Source organism: Mesoplodon densirostris, chromosome 3 (assembly GCF_025265405.1).
Source record: "Mesoplodon densirostris isolate mMesDen1 chromosome 3, mMesDen1 primary haplotype, whole genome shotgun sequence".
NCBI lineage: Eukaryota > Metazoa > Chordata > Mammalia > Artiodactyla > Ziphiidae > Mesoplodon > Mesoplodon densirostris.
Window position 1 is genome coordinate 29,407,186 of NC_082663.1, and position 18,332 is coordinate 29,425,517.

The 18,332-nt window shown below is 38.2% G+C and overlaps 2 protein-coding genes across 2 annotated transcripts; one reads left to right on the forward strand and one right to left on the reverse strand.

Moving 5' to 3' along the window:
- RAD1 (RAD1 checkpoint DNA exonuclease) lies at positions 1–8,504 on the reverse strand. The gene is made up of 6 exons (XM_060092793.1): positions 8,137–8,504; positions 7,406–7,671; positions 6,411–6,519; positions 4,793–5,051; positions 2,751–2,849; positions 1–2,413 (listed from the first exon to the last, which is right to left on the reverse strand). The coding sequence occupies exons 2-6, from the start codon at positions 7,598–7,600 to the stop codon at positions 2,236–2,238; spliced, it is 840 nt and encodes a 279-aa protein (XP_059948776.1). The 5' UTR covers positions 7,601–7,671; positions 8,137–8,504; the 3' UTR covers positions 1–2,235.
- On the forward strand, positions 8,093–17,293 carry BRIX1 (biogenesis of ribosomes BRX1). The gene is made up of 10 exons (XM_060092792.1): positions 8,093–8,626; positions 11,231–11,342; positions 12,711–12,754; positions 14,288–14,358; positions 14,497–14,546; positions 14,653–14,726; positions 14,886–14,936; positions 15,066–15,167; positions 16,463–16,591; positions 16,835–17,293. Exons 1-10 carry the CDS (start codon positions 8,468–8,470, stop codon positions 17,102–17,104), a joined length of 1,062 nt encoding a protein of 353 aa, XP_059948775.1. The 5' UTR covers positions 8,093–8,467; the 3' UTR covers positions 17,105–17,293.
- Positions 17,294–18,332: the final 1,039 nt, after the last annotated feature.

The following is an 18,332-nucleotide window of genomic DNA, read 5'->3' on the forward strand; positions in this document are numbered from 1 at the left end:
TCTAGGTGGAAACACATCAAGTAGGGAATAAACGAATTAAAAAATGGAAAAAATAGGGGCTTCCCTGGTGGCGCAGTGGTTGAGAGTCCGCCTGCCGATGCAGGGGACACGGGTTCGTGCCCCGGTCTGGGAAGATCCCACATGCCGCGGAGCGGCTGGGCCCGTGAGCCATGGCCGTTGAGCCTGCGTGTCCGGAGCCTGTGCTCCGCAACGGGAGAGGCCACAACAGGGAGAGGCCAGCATACCGCAAAAAAAATAATAAATAAAAAAATGGAAAAAATATTACCTACCTATTCCTGGTAAGCACAATTTTACTGGAAAGAATATGAGATAAACTTCAAACAGGCAAAGATAATCTTAAAAATAAGATTACAGTCTTCTATATGTGACACATGAACTGAATTTGTAGTCACCAAAGCATCCTGCTCTACCTGAGGAAGTGCTCCTCCTAGTGGTCTTTCATAGGAACTTGAACAAAGTTAAACTAGACAAATAGAGCATGCATAAAAAGAAAATTCTTTATTAAGTCACACCTTGATGTCAGGGTGATTTAGAAAGAATTAAATTCATTAGTTTCTGAATTCTAAATAACTCCAGATACGTGCAGCTAAAATAATAGTCTTAAATGTGCAAAAAAGTCTTATTAAGTTGATACATGTTTTAAATTCTTTATAGGTTCAACTTGAAAAAAATACATTAGGTCAAAATAAATTCAAACCGAAATAATGGAATTAAATAGTGACTAATAATCTGAAAGTGGAGGTTCTTTCACCTAACAAATATTATTGCATCCTAGGAACTGTTCTAGGTACTAGACGTGCCAATGAAAAAAAGAACCGCCCTATTTTAAATTTAAAGGAAAACTGTAGTCCTTGAAGTGTTTACTGATTAAATATTTTCATAATTATGTTTTAGACTTGTTTGATCTTGTGTTTATCCAGACAAAAAATATTTGGACATTTAGTAGATTTAATCATTTCCTTCTCAAACATATACTATACTTCACAAAACTCCAACTTCTTTTGTACCAGCTGGGCACCCTGAGATTGCCTGGAAGATTTATTAGTTATCAGGTACTCACCCTGGACTAGACACCCAGAATTGCACAAATTGTACACGTGCCTGGAAGCAGTGCCTACATAATGTTCTGGAGGAGCTTTTCCCTGAAGTGCTTTGCTGAAACACTCTCCAAAGGCCAAAAGTGCCTGGCCACTGAGAGACACTGAGCTGTTTTCACATGGTGCAGAAACTTCATTTTAGTTATATACTTTTTCTAATAGAAAACAAGTTAGATAATTTAGTGTTATATTTTCTTAACCTACATACCACGAAATTATTTCATTGAAAACTACCTAAGAAAGTATAAAATCACTTAATAAATGGTTTTGTACACCTTGGTTTGATTGAGAAACTCTTATAGGCAAACAGAAGGTATCTAATAAGTACTTACTACACTGAACAGTTTTCAGAACAAGATGAAAATCTGTAACTTTTAAGACTATTTTATAGCCTGTTCACAGATGTCTTCAAAATGTACACTTGGAAAATAAATCATATAATTATTCAGACTTGTTTGACGAAGCCTAAATTTCAGAACATTTGTGAAGAAATCACAGTTAAAAGCAGTCACTTTGATGCAATTAAAGACTATTTTTAAAAAAGTATCCTTTAAAACAGTGATTCTCAAACTTGAGCACTTGTCAGAATCTCCTGGGGGGAAGCTTTTTAAACTACAGATTGCCCACCCCCAGAGTTACTGACAAGTTTCCAGGTGATCTAGGCACAACACTCTGAGAACCGTTGCTTTAAGACAGATTAGCCAGAATTCCAACTAGGGAGTGATGCCCGTATGCCATTGCTTTTTCTAACAGTAAATAAATAAAAGAACATTTCAGATATGGCTTCACCAAACTTTAAATTTTTAGACACTTGGAATGCCCTGCTTAAGTAGAATAAAACATAAAACTTACTCATCTTGGCTCATAACGATTCCCATGAGTTCGAAAGACAGAACCACAGGCTAGTCCAGTATTGGATAATCTGTGACTACGTGAAAACATTACTTATAAAATATACAGCAACTATTAGGGGGCAGGGACTTAGCTCCTATCTCTTCCAGGCTTCTTCCCCTTAGAAAATCCAATAAGAAATCACAAAGAGTGCTACACTCAGAATGAGAACATGACCAATCATGAATGTGTACATAAATAGTACAGTGGATTGCCATACTTAAGACTAAGATTCAGGAACTTCTTCATTAGGACAGCAGTAATATTCCACAAAACATATTTGTCCATCTTCATTTCTAATCATATACTGTAATGAGAGGAACCCTCGGTTATCTGTTCGAATAGATACCTTACAAGATAGGACTAATGCCTTTGTAGAGGGTTTCAGTAAAGAAATCTTGTATCTGTAGAAAAATAAATAAAAAGCTGTTATTTGGACACACTTAAAGCAGTGCTCATAATTCCAAGTAAAGGACAAAAAATAGCCAAGAACTACCAAGTAGCAAATATAAGAATAAAATCAAATACTTGTCCAATTTGCTAGTATTTTCTCTTCATTTTAAAAATTTCATCCACTATTGCAATCCAAAATCCCCAAGTAAACCCAGCAACCTACTATTTATTTTTCTTAATGCTATACTTTTATCTACACATTGAAAGTTTTAAAAAATTTATTTAATAGAAACGTGGTATTTAACCTCAGCTTCATCACCAGTGGCAACCTCTATATTAAGAACTGACCTGTTGACCTGGGTCTGATTACAGTGAAATGATTCCATCAAATCAGAATCTTTGGGATAGTCAAGGTGGGAGCTTCCTGCATTCCCAAAAGTAGATAACCTATAGTAGAAAATGAGCAACTCGTTTATTCATTGGTCCAACAATAAGCCACATTAGGATCCAAATAAGAAGACACTTCCTTAAGAAAGCTCATTCTGGTGAGTGAAACAGGTATGTAAACACTTGTTGACAAGACACTATAACAATTACATAATAAAGATTCCCGTAGGATGCTGTGGGAATACAGGAGAGCTAGCAACTAATACATGGCTTTGAAGAAAGCCAGTCACAAAAGGAATCCATAGAGGTTTGCCTCCATTTCATTACCTGAATTCTACTCTGATACTGTCCTTTCCTCCTCCTGAAATCAGAACCATATAACAGGAGAGAGCTGGGGAGTGACAGAAGACCCTGGTCTTCATCGGCTGCAAGCCTGGGGTCCTGTTCCCTGTCTCTACTGCCCCACCAAGCAATTAGGGCTTTTCTGTACCCCAGACTGTTCTTCAGGCTGTTTTATGGTTTTCTTTGTTTTTCTTTGTCTACAAACTGCTGATTTGTCTACAAGTCAGCAGTTTGTAGACAATTTATGAGTGTTTATATGTTTACTTAATCTGCATGAACGTATTGATCATTTGCTTTGGGGTTAACATGTGGATGGATGAGCACTATATGAGCACAGTGATAAAGACCTAGATGCTGGCTTTCCCCAGGATCCACCTTTTCTCTCGTCTAACATCACCTCTTTCTCTCAGCTATGTTGTCCATGCCCAGCCATGCTGGTGGCCCCCAAATCTAAATTTCCAGTCTAGCCCGATCTCCTGAGCTCTAGATCTATATATCCAACTACTCCCTAGTGTTACAGGCTCCTCAAGTTCAACGTATCCAAAAAAAAATATTTCAACTTCCAGATCCCCACCATCAAATAATTTCCTATATGGGAGATGAGAGATATCATGATCCATCTAGTTACTCATGCTGAGAGATCATTTAGATGGGGAGCCTCTGGAATACTGTTTAAGTGCCTGGAATTTTAATTCATATCACTGCTTAAGTAGGGTTCCACTGATTTCCATTTTGATTTAACATTTTAACCAATCTTGAGCCAAATTTTTAACTGCCTAACCTATGAGAAAGGCCTGCAGTTCTTCTAAAGTAGATACAAAAAGAACAATGACACCTCTCATACTATATGTATTTAACTCCTTTACTCTTTAATATTCTGAAATATTTCAAAAGAGAAGACATTTAAATTCTCTCTCTAAATTGATTCTAATCATGAAAAGAGTTTTGCCATTTCATAATCTGTTGGGTCAAAACATGAGAAGCAGCTTGATAGTTTTTGACACTGTATTCCTGATGAAAATTGCCCTCTCTTAGGAAGCTCACCTCTACCATTCCTGCCTAAGTGCTGGTTCCCTAAGTATTTATGTATACTACTTTGGAACTTAATGGCATGTAATTTTGTTCCCTCTGAGCTGTTTCACATATATCCTTGTCACCTTGATTTTAAGCTGTTCCTTCCTGTAGTGCTTAATAAGGCAAATGTGCACACAGTAGGTGATCAATAGATACTTAGAGTGAATGAACCATGTATGGAAAACACCTATTTCCTTTTGCATCCTGTACTAACTTGAAATGAAAGAAAAAGAGATGCCGTATACTACAAACACCTTTTCCAAAAGTTTAAGCCCAATTTTCCTCACAATGCAACCTATCTCCAACAGTTAAGTAGTACAACAATGAAAGGACCACTAGGTTATGAACTAGGAGACTGGGCTACTCTTCTAGAAACCAACACTACCTATGAAGCTTTAAATAGTGAGTTCATCTTTCTGGGTCTTCCTAGTGTCCTGACCTAAAAAAGTATGAAGTAAGAGTAAAAGCTCTCTGAAGTTCTGAAAATTCTAGTAACCTGGATAATAAAAATTCTGCATCCTAAGCAAATGTGTAAGTAGGGAGATGGAGTAAACTACATTAACTATCACTGTACTGCTTTCAAGTACCTGAAATACGGTTTATCTGGAGACATCGTGATCTGTAGGACCTCACTTGTCATATCCAATTCGGAAAACGCTTCACGGAGTCCCTCTGACTGCAGAATAATTTTATTAATGACATTGGTGCTGCAGAAATCAAAATCCAGAGTCTCCTCGGGCTCCTGAGTATTGATTTTACAGACTGTCACCACGCCTCCTTCTTCCAGAAACAGCATCAAAGGGTAACCATAACCTTGGTAACACATCCTAAGTGCAGTTAAAGTCCCTGCAATGGAAACAAATCATACTTGGGGCTTAGCTTTTTACCTCTGGGTTCAGCTTCTCCTCAAATGATGCCTAAAACTCCTCAAGAATATCTTATCCTGTCCATTTCTAGCATATATGTATGTATATCCTTATAAGAAGGGATCACATCTTCCCTGATGATAGCTGTCTGTAGACAATTCCAAAAATAACTGTAAAAAATTGGGAACAAAATGTAATGGAACTCTTTGAAATCGTTTTCCAGGTTGCCAAAAAACACCTCAGAAATAGTTAGCTGATTATATATATACAACTTCAGGATGGAGAATCTATATGGTCCAATACTTCATGTAATAACTGTTGTGGAACAGGCTATGCTATTAGTGAACGTTCAATTTGTGCAACGATGGATTGCTTTGATATTGTTTTACTATAACATCAGTGTATTCACTGTTATAAGGACCCTTCCAACCTTTTCTTTTGGGAGATAGTCTTTACATTTCCTCAAATTTTAAGGTCTAATTGGGAGAAAAAGGATGGTTACTGGTGGTTAGGGTTTTACCTCTGCAAACCACTAGAGAGAAGGAGGAATATGACAGGACACTCCAGTTCCTCTTCCTTACTGGGTGGAGAACCACAGTGAGGAATGGGGGAAGGCAGATGCTTTTATGGAAAACTAGCTGGGGAACACTGCATTAGAAAATATAATTTTAACCAGTTCCAATAATAATGGAATTGTCATTACAAAATCAAAATATATTTTCTAGAAGACCATAACTGAATTTTCCCTAGCAAATATCCAGATTCCTTTCCTATGAAATAAAAAATCATTCTTCTAGGGATTCCTTGTTGTTTTATATCTAGAGCAACCAAATTCACTATTCCTAAAAATATATAAATATTTTAAAGGAAAGCATTTAAGAAAATAAACATAATGTATAAATAGAGATTAAAGAAAAAAAGCAAACAAATTTTGAACACAGTAAACTGGGAGTCAGGACAATTGGTATCTATTCTGCCACTAACTGTAATTCTAGACAAGTTAGAAAAAAGCAATTAAAACATATTTCTCAATGTTAAAGATATTTAAGACATGTTCAAAGTCTTCTTTTGATTAGTTCAAATTTAAAATCCTAAAATCTTCATAAATTAAAAAAAAAGATGAATGTAAATACTTTTGCAAATATGAAAAGAACCGTAAGCACACTTTCTATTAACACTGTGAAAAATCAGAATCCATGATTGTGGCAAATGAAAAATAAATTGGCAGTTAATTTTCTAAACAAATGTTTATATTACTTATATTCTAATAACTTTGCCTGTATTTTTCTAACCATTCTATATAATGCTTTTATGTTATAATGATAATAAAATAGTTCACCTGGCATAGGGCTTGATCCAAAAATAGATAAACAGTCTAAAAGGATGGTTAAATTAATTCGAAAAGTAACAGACTCTTCTTGAACTCTAAACTCTTGAAATATTCCAGCCTATGAAAAAAAGTAAATGTGAAAATGTATATATATTAAAGAATGAGAACTCACATATAAGGTTCTAGATTTCACTTTATATGTTTTTAAAATAACAATATTGTGCTAACCCCATGAAAATAATTTCTGATTATCAATCAAAACATCTTAAACTTTTTCAATTGTGATCCATTAGAATACTGCTACTCAACAGTTGAAAGTGTAACTGATTTCAGTACCGTGAGAAACTTTATGAAAGGTCCTTCATCTAGCTTCTTGGAGCTAAACTATCCTCCACATGACTCTCCCTTGTCTCCATTTTGTGCCCATCAGTTCGGCGAAGGTCATTTGGAAAACAGCCAATTAGATACCGCATGAGTCATACTGGTTTTCAATTTCTTTTGAGGACAGGAACCATGTCTTATTTATCCCTCTGTACCTGAGGTCATAATGTGCACTTAGGTGTTCTAAAAAAATGCTGAATTAAATCTGAAATCCTATCTGAACCATACAAATATTACTTTGTAAGAACAAATAGATTATTACCACTACAAGGAAAAAAATTAATAATAGGAAGGTAGTGCAAAAGAGCATATACTATGGAAACAAATGTTCTGGGTTCTCATCCCAACTATGCCACTTGCCAGCTGCAGGACAGTTGGCAACATAAAACACTCAGAAAAGTGCTCGCCTATAGTTTAGCTTAATATATTTTACACATTATTATTATTAACCATTATCTCTGTAAAACACGATGGGGAAAGAATTTGTTACCAGAAGAGAAAAATAATTCAAATAATGATATTTTGTTCTCTAACTTAAATGATGTCTATTAAGACTCTCGGAATTCACTGAGCTGGGTGAAGAATATCATATGTCACAGGCTTAAAGGTGCCTACTTCCATACCTGAATAAAAGCATTTGCTTGTACACACTTTGCGTTTTCCACTGTAACCTTGATTCCATTTTTAGTAGCGAAACACGTGGCATGTTCTCGGAAATGAATGGCCTTCAAGACAGTGGAGAGATTTCTGACGTTGTCAAGGCTAGCCACTAAGCTGTAATCATTCTCATCTGGGATCTGCTGGGTTAGGAGGGGCATTGTCCACGGCGCATTCGGCCCCGAGGGATGTTCCAGGTGCCAACACCCGCTCCCGCGGGGTCACGAAACACCTGATGAGATGCGACAGATAAAACTCCGCGTCAGTGCTGACGAGGCCCGCGATTTCAACGGGCGCTGAGCCGAGTGCAAGATGTCTAGACGTTGGACTCGGCGGAGCAGGGACTGAACCCCACCTCTCTGCCACTTAACTGTCTCTAACTTGGGGGGAAATTACTGTCTGTAAGCTACGGTTTCGTCGTCCTTACTAAGGAGACAGTAACACACGAAAAGTTAAGAAAGATAAAAATAGGCCAACTAACACGGTCATTCGGGGCCAGCTTCAACCAAACTGGGGCTACGTATCCCCAGGATCGGTTTTGAGGTGTCCCGCACCTCCAACCTTACTCCTAACAGAACAGGCGATAGAGGGGCGGCCTTGAGTCCTCGGAAGGTCCTCGAAGAGTCCTAGACAGGGCGGCTCACCAGCCCACGGCACCCGCTTACTAGTCTCGGGATCCCGAGCACCCAAACCTTACCTTTGCGCCGGGACAGGACGCAGCTCCCGGAACACTGGGGAAGTGGAGCGTCTCCCGCCACTCTTTTCAGATGGGCCGACCAGCTCGGCCACCGTCACCATAGAGATAGACGAGGCCTAGAGAGCCGAGCGAGCCGTACCACAGAGACGGGAAAGAGGCACCATAGAGCAGGAGGAGGGCAGCCGAGACCGAGCCGTACCACAGAGACGGGAAAGAGGCACCATAGAGCAGGAGGAGGACTGCCGAGCCCGAGCCCCGGGACCATAGAGATGGGAAAGCGGAGCGAGCGGCTGAGCCGGAAGGAAGGCCTAGAGTGAAGGCGGAGAGTAAGATGGCGGTGGCCAAGAGGAAACGGCGTGGAGGCCCGGCGTTTCAGGCGAAAAAGCTAAAAAGAAACGAAAAAGATGCTAAGACGCCTGCTAAGCCGAGCGACGTAGCAGAGGAGGCGGAGGAGGAAGAGAGAGATCGTATTCCAGGCCCGGTTTGCAAGGTTAGAGGAGGCTCTACGGCCGTGGCTTCACGCGCCTTCGTTGGAGCTGCTTACCACCTGATGGCTCTGCGGGTTTCCGAGTTGCACGGGTGTTTCGGGAGCTCGGTCCCATGTCTCCCGGCGGGACTCCCTACAGCGTTTACATTTAACTCTCGTGCACGTGGCCGCAGTCTTGGAGGCTGCGGGCTGAGCAACAGGGCGGACTTCTGAGCTCTTACCCGGCTCACAGGAAGCGACTTACGGGGACTCAGTTACAGTGTTTGGTCTTCCAGTTACTCCAGTTTTTGTTGTCGTTGGAGGATAGTACTTTTTCCCTAAAGTTGTTTCTCGCTCTCGAGTATATCCCTTCCAGTGATGAATTCCAGTGAATCCCTTCCAGAATTCCACATTCTGCCATAATGAGCTGCGGTCAGTTAGGGATCCTGAAGCTTGTTATGCGGTCGTTTAAAAGTTGCTCTTCTTGGGCCTCCCTGGTGGCGCAGTGGTTGAGAGTCCGCCTGCCGATGCAGGGGATACGGGTTCGTGCCCCGGTCTGGGAGGATCCCATATGCCGCGGAGCGGCTGGGCCCGTGAGCCATGGCCGCTGAGCCTGCGCGTCCAGAGCCTGTGCTCCGCAACGGGAGAGGCCACAACAGTGAGAGGCCCGCGTACCGAAAAAAAAAAAAAAAGTTGCTCTTCTTTGGGACTATGATTTTGACTTGTTTGATCTTTAACTCTCAAGGGGTAACGAAAACTGGAGTAGATAGTATGACCTTTACGTATATTCAACAGAGTTTTAACGTGCCAGGCACGTAAGCTGTTAGGTTTCCCCTGCTTTGGGATTGCAAAACTAGAACATGACCACTTCCTTCTAACATGTTGGAGTTTAGAAGAAAACTAAGAACTCATATGAGTTGATGGTTTTTATTCAAAAGAAGGCGAACACAAGTTGTTGGACTTAACTTTCAGTCAACTGAGAGCTCTGTAAGCTAGATCAGATACTGTGGAGACAAGAATTGTGTTTGATTTATTAATTTCTGTCTCCCCCCGCTCCCAAGCGTAAACCTCTTGTCTACCACGTAGTGAGTGATAGATCAGTGACCCTTTGTGGTGGAGTGGCAAGCACTGGGAAAGGAGTTAGCTTTTAGTAATGAAAGCTGAGCTTGACTTCTAGCTCTGGTATTAATTATCAGGGACGTTTTGAACTCTTTGCTCACCTGCAAATTAAGAGCAAGGAAATGTGATTTACTGTTTGTGAAGAATAAGCTGGACTTCTTGTAGATTTTCTGTAAATGTTCGCGTTCTCACTCTTCCCTTTAAGAGCTAGAAAGAAATATGATAGTAGCAATGATCTGAGTCACAATATAAAAAATATTTCTGAAGTGCAAGAGATAAAGATTACTTTAGGATAACCAGGTAAGGGATCATGAAGGATTTAGCCTTTGAGCTGGATCCCAAGGTAAGGGCAAAATTCTGATATTCAAAAACGAGAGGGAACAATATAAGAGGGAGAGAGCGAGAGAGAGAAAAAAACTAATCAAAGGTGTTGAAGTGGACGAAATGCTGACAGTTTAAAAAGTACAGCCAAATTGGCTAAAGTGTAGGGTTTATTTGGGGCAATAGTGAGGTAGAAATATAGATGTATTTTAGAACCCAGTGTTAAAGCTGTGTCATTTTGGACTTTGTTTAGAAAACCCTGGAAGGTAAAGATGTGATTGGAGCATGTAGGCGGTAGTCTGCCTTGTCTGTTGGAGGAGCTTCTGGCTGGAAAGACCAGCATTTAGAAGATGTGCAATTGATATGAGATTAAGAATATGAAGCTTGAAGGCAGTATCACTAGGAGAGGACTAAGCTGTTGCAAAGAGAGATTGATAGCATTTACTAGTGCTTATGATATGAGAGAACAAGGGCAAACAGAAGAGTCAAAGCGTGGGGGACTGAAATGATGGTGACATCATCAGAAAAATAAATAGCAAGGAAATTTACCGGATTTTAAGGGTTGGTATTCTAGAATTGAATTTGAGGTAAGCCAAATACTTGGATTATTAGGGCTAGCAATAGACAGAGTTCCTTACCTTTCTGTAGAGTTAGTTGACAGTCAAAGCTGTGAGAATGATTGTGAGAACTCTGTCTTGGAGAGATCAGAAATAAAAAAGAGGGCTAAGAAAGAATCTTTCGAGTCAGGAGGAGGAATTGGAGAGATTGAAGAAAAAAAAACAAAAAGGGAAGCCAAGGAGATTTCTGGGTAGCAGCTGGGGTCAATGAGTGCTACAGAGATATTGGATTAAAGATTAAGGTCAGGGGCCTCCCTGGTGGCGCAGTGGTTGAGAGTCCGCCTGCCGATGCAGGGGATACGGGTTCGTGCCCCGGTCTGGGAGGATCCCATATGCCGCGGAGCGGCTGGGCCCGTGAGCCATGGCCGCTGGGCCTGTGCATCCGGAGCCTGTGCTCCGCAACGGGAGAGGCCACAACAGTGAGAGGCCCACATACCGCAAAAAGAAAAAAAAAAAAAAAAAAAAGATTAAGGTCAGGATTGTTTGGCTTGCTGCTTGGATGCTTAATCTGTAAACAAACAAGATAGACTCACTATGAAATGTTAAAATTCATCTCACTTTTTTTCTTTAGGGCAAGTGGAAAAATAAGGAACGGATTCTCATCTTTTCTTCTAGAGGAATAAATTTCAGAACAAGACATTTAATGCAAGACTTGAGAATGTTGATGCCTCATTCTAAAGCAGGTACCTTTATATCATATACTTTAAAATTTTGTATTTGTAAACTTGCCTGTTTATATGTTTTCACTTCGAGTCACACTTTGTTCGTTCACCATGTCAGGTAAAGAACCATGACTTCTCAGAAGTGTATGTTCAGTGCCAAGATTTTTCCAATTAATATTTTGTTAGAAATTCTTTGCAAAATTCATTAAACATTCTCTTCACTTTCTTAAACAGATATCCCAACTAGCAAAACATTTCTTAAAGGTCCAGGAATGCGTTCAGTGTAATGTTCTCAGAGGTCATAAGCTGGTTTGTCCTTCTAAATGATTTGGGACTGCCATGTATTGCTTTCTGTATTTAAAAAAACTTTTTATTAAAAACCTTGATGCGCCAGGAGTAGGATTTCAAGCACCTTCAAGTTGGGACTCAGTCTGGTCCTAAGTGCCAAGCTTTTCTTTTTAGTAATGGGGTATCTTACAGGCAAGTGAAGAACACCTAGTTTGGGCTTTATAACTGTGACAGCGCCCTCATGCAGGTGTTTTTGTGCCTGTGTTGGGAGGTGCTTTTGATTTTAATTCTAGGTAATAACTTCGTTCTTTAGTTCTTCAGTGTTTCTCAAACTGAGGTCTGCTGTTAATCTTCAGGACTCTGAAACTAATGAGAGAATTTTAATTTATGAGCTCTAAATGTGGTTTGTGAGAATTTTCCCATTTTTGAAAGGGATTCATAGAATTCAGGCATACCTCTTTTTATTGCGCTTCGCTTTATTGCAATTTTTTCCCCTATTTGAAGGTTTGTGGCAACCCTGCGTCGAGCGAGTTTCTTGGTGCCATTTTTTCAGTGGCATTTATTTGCTCACTTTGTGTCTGTGTCACATTTTGGTAATTCTTGCAATATTTCAAACTTTTTCATTGTTAGCATTTTTTAGCACTAAAATATTTTTAAATTAAGGTATGTACATTGTTTTTTTAGACATAATGCTATTGTATACTTAACAGACTACAGTATAGTATAAACGTAACATTTATATGCACTGGGAAACCAAAAAAATTTGTGTGACTCACTTTATTGCGATACTCGCTTTGTTACGGTAGTCTGGAACTGAACCGGCAGCATCTCTGAGGTATGTCTGTACACAGGTAAGAGACACTGCTTAGAGCTTTATAATTCTTGAGGACTATTTTTAATCACTCATGTTTACATTTCTAAAGAACAAGATTTTTAAAGAGGTCATGTGTTTTCAGATCTAATTATTTTGAAGATTAATAAAATCTCATTTAAACTGAAGATTATAAAAATACTTAATATTTGATTTCCTAGAAAGTATGTGTGACTTGATTGAAGTAGCTTTGAAATTTTTTGTTTACTTACCTTTTTTTCTTTTTATAGATACTAAAATGGATCGTAAAGATAAGTTATTTGTGATTAATGAGGTAATTTTAGTTAATTTTAATTAAAGTAAAATATTCTAGCAACATTGTATTTAGGAACACAATATTTGGAACACTAGAAATAGTTCATTTAAAAAATAAGTCATTCAGTGACGTTTAAGTTTTGTATAAGATACGCAAATTTTATGAACTTTAATTATCTGCCTTTTAAATTTTTATAGTACTCGTTGTCTATTTCACACAGTTTAGTGCTTCAGTATATATTATTTCTTGATCATTCTTATATTTGTCTTCTCTCAACAAGCATACTGAAATTTCCTGAGGACAAGGATTATCTCATTCTTTTTTTTCTCATTATGTCTAGTACAGTAGTGCTAAATTCATAGTAGGTACTCATAAAAATTATCAACGTAAATAAAATAAAAAGCCCATTAAATATTTTTTAAAACTCATTGAAAAGTATTTTGCCAGTTTTAAAAGTGGTGCATGTGATATTTGCTCTTGAGATATTACAAACTAGTAATATGTTAAATTTTCAAAATATTGTTGAAGACTAAACTTGGGTTTTTAGAGCAGATTTTCTTTTAAAACTTAGAAGAATTGTTTTAAGTTAATTCTCTTTAGCTATTAGAAAGGCGTTATTTATTTAGCACAAATGTTTGAAGTGCTGCTCTATCATGGCATTATTCTATAGAAACAGTGTTTTTAAAAATGCCCCTGTCATCATGGAGCTTACATTCTAATGGGGGAGACAGGCCGTAAACAAGTAGTATAATTTCAAGTGAAGGTAGGAGAAATAAACAGGATATAGGTTGCCAGCAACTAAAGCTCACAACTTAGTGTGTAGTTGTGTTTATTGAAAGACCAGTAAGGAACAAAAGCATTGGACTAAAGAATTCTTAAACCTCAGGTAGTGTATATGTATTAGTTTTTGAACACTACAATAATATAGGACTTCATTCCTTTTGTGTATTTCTCAATTGTGACTTTGTAAATCTTTAAGATGTTGAAGTTTAATTCAACTTGAAATGGGTTTTGTATACTTGCCTTTCACCAGCTCCTTAGTGAGTTTACAGAACCAAATCACAGAAATGGTAGTACAGATGAGGAAGAAAAAACAGATTTCTTGAGCTTAAAATCAAAAAGCTAAAGAGTTAAAAATCAAAGTAACCATTATAAAGGATGTTTTTGGTTCTGTAAGGACTGTATTTTTCTACAGTTGGTGAGGCTAATTGTAATGTGCTTTATCCCTGGGGCATTTGTTTTAAATCTTTGTAGTTTGTACACAGGACCATGGTCAGAACAAGAGGTTCCCCAGGGGAGGCCAGTAAAAATGCTAGGCCAGAAAGAGTAGCTCCTTCCACCAAAGAGGTGGGCAGAGCACAGTTTACCCTGGACAGAACACCTAAGAGGAACCTTAAACGTTTCCCTGAATAAATTTACCTTGATTTAGACCTTTGTAGCCTATTAACCTGCTTAAGTATTTTTGAAGGCATCTAAATATTCATTGCATTGAATTGCTTTAGATCTTATTTTTATTATCCACTTCATTTTTCTATACTTTGCTCCTTTCAGGTTTGTGAAATGAAAAACTGCAATAAATGTATCTATTTTGAAGCTAAGAAAAAACAAGATCTCTATATGTGGTAAGAGAATGTATTAAATAAGATTAGAGAATATGTGAATATTATTAGCACATTATGGTGTCTCCTAAACTGAATTGGTAGTAAGCTTTTACTACGTTCTAAATTTTAATTAGTTGAAAAAGCTTTTATATTTTTTAGGCTTTCAAATTCACCTCATGGACCGTCTGCTAAATTCCTTGTTCAAAATAGTAAGTTGACTCAATTTAAAAGTTTTTGTGAGAAAATTGAAAATAATCTTTTGGGATAATCATGCCAGAGTTATAACTATTTTTGTTGCTGTTGTAATTTTTCTAGTTCATACCCTAGCTGAGCTAAAGATGACTGGAAACTGTTTGAAAGGTTCTCGGCCCCTCTTGTCTTTTGATCCTGTAAGTTTCTCATTTAGTGTATGAGGTCTAATTTTCTTACTGTGCGTGGTTGCTTTTTGGTGGATAGAGTTGTATAATTCAATTTAGTTAATATAAAAACACAAACAATTTTAAACGAAACTAATGTTGTCAAGTAATATGTTCACTCTATTTTTATAGGCTTTTGATGAATTACCACATTTTGCTTTGTTAAAAGAACTCTTAATTCAGGTAAATATCTTTACTAGAAACTATTTTTAGTGAAATATTATAAATGAGTGTCTTCCTTTTAATTTAGCTATCTAAAGCACAGATGGTATGTCATAGAATACGGAACTAATGTGTCCTTTTTCCCACTAGATCTTTAGTACACCACGGTATCATCCCAAAAGTCAACCATTTGTGGACCATGTGTTTACGTTCACTATTTTGGATAATAGGATATGGTTTCGGAACTTTCAGGTTAGCTTTAATTAACTTTTAATTATACTTTGAAATAAATTAGGATATATTGCTTTTATAGACATGGAAAATGCAAATGATAAATTCAATTCTTTTCTTTTCCGTCGCTTTCTTTTCCCCACAGACTTGTAGTAAATAACCTTTATCTCATAACTTAGGTTCATGGCTATCAGCTAATATGGTGTATGGATTTTCTAACAAGCCACTATATATTGAGTAAAATATAAGTTTCTGTTCCAAGAGGTTAGAATCTACCAGGGGTGAGGTGGGGTTTAAGACTTTGAAAAACATAACCCCTGTAGGAAGCATTCAATGAGAACTATTAGATGAGTCAGTCATACAGTGATTCATCCAGGAGGAGAGAGGTGATTCTGGAAATCTGTGGAGAGGTGGAAGAGAGCAGCAAGGCAAAATTTCAGACAGCTTATGAAGTAAACTGGGCTCTTTCCTGCACGTTGTTGTTATATTGGATACTTTGCAGTGTGAGTTAAACATATCCCCTTCTTAACCCCTGAGGGCAGGCATACCTTAACCAACTATAGTAATATTTGTAGTTCAGAAGTTGTCTCTTAATTCCACAGTCAGTAACCATTCAAAAATAAATTTTGCCAATGTCTTTTTATCTGCCTTTTAATCTAATTTGAATTAAATTTATAAAAACAATTTAGGGGTTGATTTAAATTTTGAAAGGGTGCCCCATAGGGTGCTTTAATCCATTTTGTTATCATGGTTGCAGTTTTTATTTATTTATTTATTTATTATTGATTGATTGATTGATTGATTGCGGTCCGCGGGCGTCTCATTGCTGTGGCCTTTCCTGTTGCGGAGCACAGGCTCCGGACGTGCAGGCTCAGCGGCCATGGCTCACGGGCCCAGCCGCTCCGCGGCACGTGGGATCTTCCCGGACTGGGGCACGAACCCGTGTCCCCTGCATCAGCAGGCGGACTCACAACCACTGCGCCACCAGGGAAGCCCATGGTTGCAGTTTTAAATATTCATTTAACCACAATTTTTCAAGAAGATGCACATTGTGAGAAGCAAGATACAGACCAAATTGAAGCGACTCAATTTTAAAAACACGCTGAAAAAACATTTATATTTTCCTATGACAACTATCTGTAACCAGTAATGTATTTCAGAAAGTATCGATGATTTGGCACTTGTCAAGTTTCACTTCCACCTTAACTTCATTGGTTATCAGTTCTTTTAGGCACATTTGTAATGAGGATATAGCCTGTATACGTTTTAGGAGTAGTATATCCAAACCAAAATGAAATGTTTCCTTTTTATTAAAGATCATAGAAGAAGATGCTGCTCTTGTAGAAATAGGACCCCGTTTTGTCTTAAATCTCATAAAGATTTTCCAGGGAAGTTTTGGAGGACCAACTTTGTATGAAAATCCTCACTACCAGTCACCAAACATGGTAAGCTGTTTTTGTTCAGTGGTCCTTGATGTCCCAGAACTCTTGGGCCAAAATAATTCTGTCAAGTAACTATTCTGTTAACTGTGAAACTGAATTTGGTTTTTGCTGCATACAGTCTTACAAATTGCCTTTTTTTTGATGACACAGGGTGAAGGGAAGTAGGGTTCATAAGTGAATGTCTTTGCCATATATAAAATGTTTATTTTTATTTCAAAAGCACCTTTAATATTTTTTTGTTTCTAGCATCGGCGTGTCATAAGATCCATCACAGCTGCAAAATACAGAGAGAAACAGCAAGTGAAAGATGTGCAGAAGCTGAGAAAGAAAGAACCAAAGACTATTCTTCCCCATGATCCCACTGCAGATGTTTTTGTTACACCAGCTGAGGAAAAGCCGATAGAAATACAGTGGGTAAAACCAGAGCCAAAAGTCGACTTGAAAGCAAGAAAGAAAAGGATTTATAAAAGGCAAAGGAAAATGAAACAGAAGATGAACAGTGGGAATGCAAAATGAATCAATGGATAACTAATTTGTTCTCATTTGTTTTATATTTATTTTATGTTCAATGTGTAAGTACTTTTATTGTTCGGGACGACCTTATATCTAATTAGTGTGACATTTAAAAGAGAAAAATTAAGATTTTGTGGCTTCGGGGGGTCGGGTCCTATGTTTTTCTAAATAAAAGATCACCAGAACTCTTCACTTAATTTCTGTTTTTCTTTTCAAAGCTTGTTTGTATTATTAAAAACTTAGCACACTTAAGGTTTAGGCCTGCTCTCTTGGATTAAAATTTTGAGTTTAGCAAAGCTGAAATTCAAACATTTATCGGATCATTATTACATGTAAAACAGCATTAGGCACTTGGAGAGCATACTTTCAGGTGGTAAAGTTGGGGTAGACTGCTAGAAGGGAAAGCATCTTACTGAGGTTTGAGTCCCTGAGTCACAAATCAGTGAGGCCCCAGAAAAGCCAACCTCTCATCTTGTTTTCTTACCTTGAAAAGGTATGCTAAAAATACTTAGGTTTTGGGCTTCCCTGGTGGCGCAGTGGTTGAGAGTCCGCCTGCCGATGCAGGGGACACGGGTTCGTGCCCCGGTCCGGGAAGATCCCACATGCCGCGGAGCGGCTGGGCCCGTGAACCATGGCCGCTGAGCCTGCGCGTCCAGAGCCTGTGCTCCGCAACGGGAGAGGCCACAACGGTGAGAGGCCCGCGTACTGCAAAAACAAAACAAAACAAACAAAAAAAACCTTAAGTTTTGCAAATCAAATGAGTTAATATATGTGTTGAAAGCTTTTTGTAGATTACAAATTTAATTTAGAAGCAGTGCCTGTAAATTACTTATCAAATTAACAGTAAAAGGAAGAAAAACAGGACAGTTGTTAAGAGGGCACCAGAAGATTTGAATTTCTCCTGTTACGAAAGAACTTTACTTGAAGTAAAGAGCACTGGGCTTACCACCCTGGAAGTCGATTAGTAATGGAAAGACAAGATTCTGAGTGCAAGTGGCCAGGGATAGGGGTCATGCATGTGGTGTTTTGTCACCCACTAATTTCATGCTAATCATTTTCTCCTGTCTTTCTGCAGCGTGATTAGTAATTCCATAGTACTCCACTCTGTCACAGCTATCTAAGCAGTCCCTTGTTGGATATTTGCGTATTTCACTTTTATCTTTTTCTGGTATAGATGCTTGCAGCAAACTTTCTATAGATAGTTTTTACAATATTTGTGGTTTCCTATAAG

Coding starts and splice junctions, on each gene's coding strand:
- BRIX1 (XM_060092792.1), top strand. CDS start 8,468: ATGGCGGTGGCCAAGAGGAAACGGCGTGGAGGCCCGGCGTTTCAGGCG. Junction 14,727..14,885: donor CCCTCTTGTCTTTTGATCCT/GTAAGTTTCTCA, acceptor CTATTTTTATAG/GCTTTTGATGAATTACCACA. Junction 16,592..16,834: donor ACTACCAGTCACCAAACATG/GTAAGCTGTTTT, acceptor TTTTGTTTCTAG/CATCGGCGTGTCATAAGATC.
- RAD1 (XM_060092793.1), bottom strand. CDS start 7,600: ATGCCCCTCCTAACCCAGCAGATCCCAGATGAGAATGATTACAGCTTA. Junction 5,052..6,410: donor TGGATCAAGCCCTATGCCAG/GTGAACTATTTT, acceptor TTTCCATTGCAG/GGACTTTAACTGCACTTAGG. Junction 2,850..4,792: donor CCAGATAAACCGTATTTCAG/GTACTTGAAAGC, acceptor TTTCTACTATAG/GTTATCTACTTTTGGGAATG.